Source organism: Plasmopara halstedii (genome assembly GCF_900000015.1).
Source record: "Plasmopara halstedii genome assembly, contig: Scaffold_555, whole genome shotgun sequence".
In the NCBI taxonomy this organism is placed as follows: Eukaryota; Oomycota; class Peronosporomycetes; order Peronosporales; family Peronosporaceae; genus Plasmopara; species Plasmopara halstedii.
The window spans coordinates 667503-672511 of NW_020187475.1; the positions used below are offsets into that span (position 1 = coordinate 667503).

A 5009-nucleotide genomic window follows, 5' to 3' on the forward strand; every position below is an offset into this window, starting at 1 on the left:
CTGATCGAGCTCCGTACCCCCTATCACCTCCCGCTCCACCATAACCACGGTCCCTACTACGGTCTCGACCGCGTCCACGAAACTCGTCGCCGTACCTACTTGCCATCGGAGCCAGAAAAGATTCCAGAATTGTTTCTACTCCACTCGCTATTAACTACTAAGTATAACATATGCCCTTTATAACATGAAATGTATTTCGAGAGGGCTAACTATTTGAGACTATCAAAATGCAAGATAGACTCGAAAGGAAGGTAAGTAATGAAACATTTGAAAATATTGTGTTCGCCCTTAGACCTGATTTTCAGGTAGGGGGAAACAGCTTCGGGCGCGTTACAGCCAACTGTCTGAAATATGTTTGAAGCTGTGTGCAGTAAACCCCGATCCTATGCTTTTTAGATATGAACGAAAAACGGTTTTCGGAGATTAAGATCCAACTTGACAACTCGAGTTTCCTTATATTGGTTATGTTTGGACTGATAAGTGTGATATCGTTATTTTGAGTACAATTAATGCACATGCTTCATTAATAAATAAAATAAATCCTTTTACACTTATCTAACTTTCTGTGGACAAAAAAATCTGTTACGAGTGATGAATCGAATGCGGGACGAGGAAGACGAGGAGTTGGATGAGAGCTTTCAACACGCTGACATTCCCAACACCTTCCGGGAACTCCGTGCCTGCATGACATGCTCTCTAGTGAAGACTTTTACGCAGTTCTATGATACGGGCTGCGAAAATTGTGCATTCTTGCAGATGGCTGACAATCGTCAGCGGGTGGCCGAGTGCACGTCTGCCTACTTCGAAGGGTACTCAAATTTTCTATCTTGTATAGATAAAGATTATAACGACATATGCTGGTGTATTATTAATACTAGCATGATTGCGATGATGCAGCCCAAGGAGAGCTGGGTTGCCAAATGGCAACGCATCGGTGCGTCGCGTTATAGTCACGTAAATATTAAAAAATTTGCTGACTTTTGTTGTGTGCAGTCCGCTCGATTCCAGGAATATATGCCGTATCAGTTTCGGGGGAATTACCTGACTCTATTAAGCGCTTTCTTGAAGACAGGAACATCCCGTACCGCGTGCAGAACTAAGATGTGTTGCGTTCGCCTCCCTATTTTAATGCAAATCAACTACCTATACATCTGACTATAATATACGCCTTATCAAGAGATATCATCAGCATAAGACAAGCAACAATCGCTTTGCCGTAAATAGCAGGATACATTAAACATTTATTGCTTTAATAACCGCTCCAATCGCGGCGTTAGCACTTGTATCCGCTGATAATGGTTGATTTTGCCGACTAGAAATTTGATCAAAGTGGGGAGGGCATTCAGCTGCAGGTCAAACGATGGAGATGCCATCTAGTCAAGTCTCACATAACGTGGCTACGAACAAATGACCGTGGACGGGTCAACGCACTCGCAGGCTTTGCGATACCGCTTGAGGATAATGTAGTCTTTTGTTGAGCTTGCCCTGAAGATACTGCTGGCATAGACATCGATACGAACGATTGGGGACGCGCGCGAGCTTTCACATAATATCCAAAGTGATCTTTCGTACCCGCAAATTGGAAATAGCGTGGACTCGATGGTGGGGACACCTGTCCGATGTAGATATTGCCATGCCTACGTCTAGGAACTGGGTACTCAAATGAGCTGACTAGATCATAATATCCGACTTCGTCGTCGTGTAGGCTTGATTCCAAAATTGCTTCCGGCGCTTTATCGTCCATGATCAATGTATATGTGTCGTTGCTTGCGCGAATTTGTGCCAGTATCTCACTTGACTCACTTGTTTTATCTAAATCATTTTTTGACACGACGTCGTGAAGCCATTCATCGGAGAGAGGATCGTCGCTCAATAGAGCTTCAAAAACGAGATCTGCATTATCTTGATCTGCGCTGAATAGTGCCTGAGACAATGTATCATGTGGTGGATATTGAGCTCGCTTCCGCACACAATATTCGACAACACCTAACTTATAAAATTGAAACTCTGCACGAGGTGCCTCGCTGCCACCAGGCTTCACTTTTACTGGCAAGCAGTGTGATCCGCAGTCATTAATACTGCACGTATTAAGCCTGCGTGTTTTAGTATTAGCGACTTCACATTTGCCCGCTTCTTCATTTAATATGAGTTCGTCGACAGAATCAAATGTGTCATCCAGGCTACTAAGAACAGCAATGTCACTAGCTTCGGTCTCTATACTTAGTTCTGCTTTCCAATCGGCGCAACAATTAACACCACACGAATGACCTGACGATTCAGTGATTGACACTGGTGATACTGTATCTCGCTCACGTAGACAGATCGAATCAGCTCTATCACAAAAGTTCGCCGGACCTTCCCGACCAACGACGTCAATAACCTCAGCATCTAAACATTTATCGATTCTTTTGATCTGTGATAACTCTGGCGTGTATACACCAAAAATGACTTTGTCTTCTTCTCTCAAGAGCATATCATTCATGCCAACTTCATTGAGACCACAGCTGATATTGCCAACCCTTTCCGTGGGCAAAATTGGACTGATGATTCGATTGTCCCATAGGTTATCAACGTCAGCGGTTTCTTCGTTGTCTCTTACAACATCCGCTGTGCCAAGGTGGTCATCAAAGGATAGGGCATTTATGGCAGTATATTCTTCTGTTTGTATATCGTGACATTGATCGTTCCAAACGTAGATGTTTAGACCTACCGCCATGTTTTTAGCTAGAGAGTGGCCTGAGGAGTCATCACTTGACTGAGAATCTACAGCTTGAACATAGTCAGAATAAGCACAATTGGTATGGAGCACATCAGCTTTTTCTCCAGCGTTAGCATATATGCCACTGCCACCGATCGGCGCTTTTTTGATAGCTTGTGTACACAAACGTAATGTGTCCTCTTCTCGCATAAACACAGCCTTTATGTTCACCGTTTTATGGTCACAGTCAACATTGTCAACTCCTTCACTTGATGCTGCCTTCACAGCTGAACGAGATAGCCAGTTGTTCCGCAGTTTATCAACGTCAACGGGCTCAGTCTTCACTTCCGCGTTAGTTTTTACACCATTCTCTGTGCCAAGGTGGTCATCGCAAGATAATGCATATATGGCAGCATACTCTTCGATACGTTTATCGTGACATCGATCGTTCCAAACGTGTGAGTGACCTAAGTAGTCACCATTTGACTTGAGATCTCCAGCTCGAACACAGACAGAATAAGCTCTATCGCTATTAAGCACATCAGCTTTGTCTCCAGCGTTTACAAGTATGTCACTGCCACCGGTCTGCGCTTTTTCGGTCAAATGTACACAAAAATGTAGTTTGTCCTCATCTCGCATAAGCACAGCCTCCATGTCTACCGCTTTGGGCTCACAGTCGACTTCGCCAGCACTTTGATCCGATACTTCATTTATGGCCAGAAAATTGAGTCCGTGATCGACATTAAGAGGCTTACTGTCCACTCCTAGGCTGCATGCTACATTATTTGCGAGACAAAGGTTGTATTGGTTGGACAGAGTACTCTTGTCCACATGCTCTTCGAAAGGTACGAGTTGACATCGATCATTCCGCACATGGTCAATTTGCTCAACCACTTTTTCGTGAACAGCGTGATTTGATCCAAACGCGTTGGCAAATATAAATACAAACGTGAACATCTTACAACTCTCGTCGTTTTCTCCGAAAATGACTTCAGCTACGCTACGATTGCCCACAGAGATAGAGCACTTAGTGGGCCATATTTGAAGAAATGCGAAATTATCTATTCGGCACATCATCCGTGCCCTTTCAGCTTTGCAATCAACAATCCGCAGCCAACTTCCTCCTCGCATGTTGGCCACCGTCCCTTCTCGATTCAATAGTCCAACAGTCCGCGCCTTATTCAACGTGTAATCTGGCAGTTGATCACATAATTTATAACAAGCATGCGGGTCTGTGCATACATGAGATAAAGTGTATCAGCTCTTAGTGTCTGGCCATCCCACTCACAGCACGTACTACTGCACTTAACATGCTTCAGCCAAGTACACAGAGAGTGCAAGTCCTTCTTATTGACCCATAGACTTTGGTGCACTGGTTGGAATAGTTGGTAGCTATTTTTTTTCACTTCCACTATGCGGTAGAAAAATTTGACAGCTTCCACCGGGCCTAAGCACTGCGCTAACTTCTGATGACCGTCACATAGCGTCGCGGATGAATTTGTCAACTTGCAGCAGCTAGAAAGCACCTTCGGTACCCAAGGTAAAACCAGGGGTGTGTTATGGGGGAGCGTGGTCAGCACATAAATTCTTTCCGCTACGCCTATCGCTGCGTCCTGGTGTGTCACTTGAAGCCACATGGTAGATGCAGCATCAACATCAACGCTTGGTGTTTGAGAAGATGGAGAAATGTTAACAATAGCCTGGCCTTGAGAAGTACGGGCGCACTCGGTAGTGCAGCTGAAAGGTGTAGCTCGGGTGCGCAGCTCCGCATTTCGCGACAGACTTGCGTGTGCACAATACCAACAACGCATGCACTTTTGAAATTTTTCAGGATTTGTGCACGTTTCTCTACATCACTAAATTAGAAACGCTGCCCTTTAGTCAGAAAGTATGTGATAAGTACTAGTGGAGGACTCGTTTTTATGCCAGTTGACATTACCGGTTCTAAGTAGAAACGTCAGAGAATTGGTAGTAAGACCAGACGTACTTTTCAAAAGCACCTTTTCTGAAATTTCAAAACAAACGATCATAGCTTGCCAAAACAAGACGAGCATTGAAATTTGGGCTTTTCATGTCGCCATACCTCGAGAATGAGGAGTGGCAAGGCGTACACACCCAGCTACGAGTAGGATGGGCGGCATGGAGACTGTAACGGGGTTACACGATCCCTGATATGAAGGGGTGGGTCACACAAGGTGGCGTGACCTTACAAAGGTGTTGATTACACAAGTCGGTGTAATTATACAATGGTGTGTCTAAACCGTAACAAGAAGCCACTACGTGGCGGGGCTGATAGTAGTTATGCATATTT

General features: G+C 44.6%; 2 protein-coding genes across 2 annotated transcripts; one reads left to right on the forward strand and one right to left on the reverse strand.

The window, feature by feature from the left end:
- Window positions 1-591: 591 nt before the first annotated feature.
- Window positions 592-1100, forward strand: PHALS_11664 (transcription elongation factor spt4; the record flags this gene model as incomplete). Its single annotated transcript, XM_024727064.1, has 3 exons — window positions 592-809; window positions 879-934; window positions 994-1100. 3 exons carry the CDS (start codon window positions 592-594, stop codon window positions 1098-1100), a joined length of 381 nt encoding a protein of 126 aa, XP_024577678.1.
- Window positions 1101-1384: 284 nt separating this feature from the next.
- On the reverse strand, window positions 1385-4509 carry PHALS_11665 (uncharacterized protein; the record flags this gene model as incomplete). The annotated part of the gene is made up of 2 exons (XM_024727065.1): window positions 1385-3930; window positions 3996-4509. 2 exons carry the CDS (start codon window positions 4507-4509, stop codon window positions 1385-1387), a joined length of 3060 nt encoding a protein of 1019 aa, XP_024577679.1.
- Window positions 4510-5009: the final 500 nt, after the last annotated feature.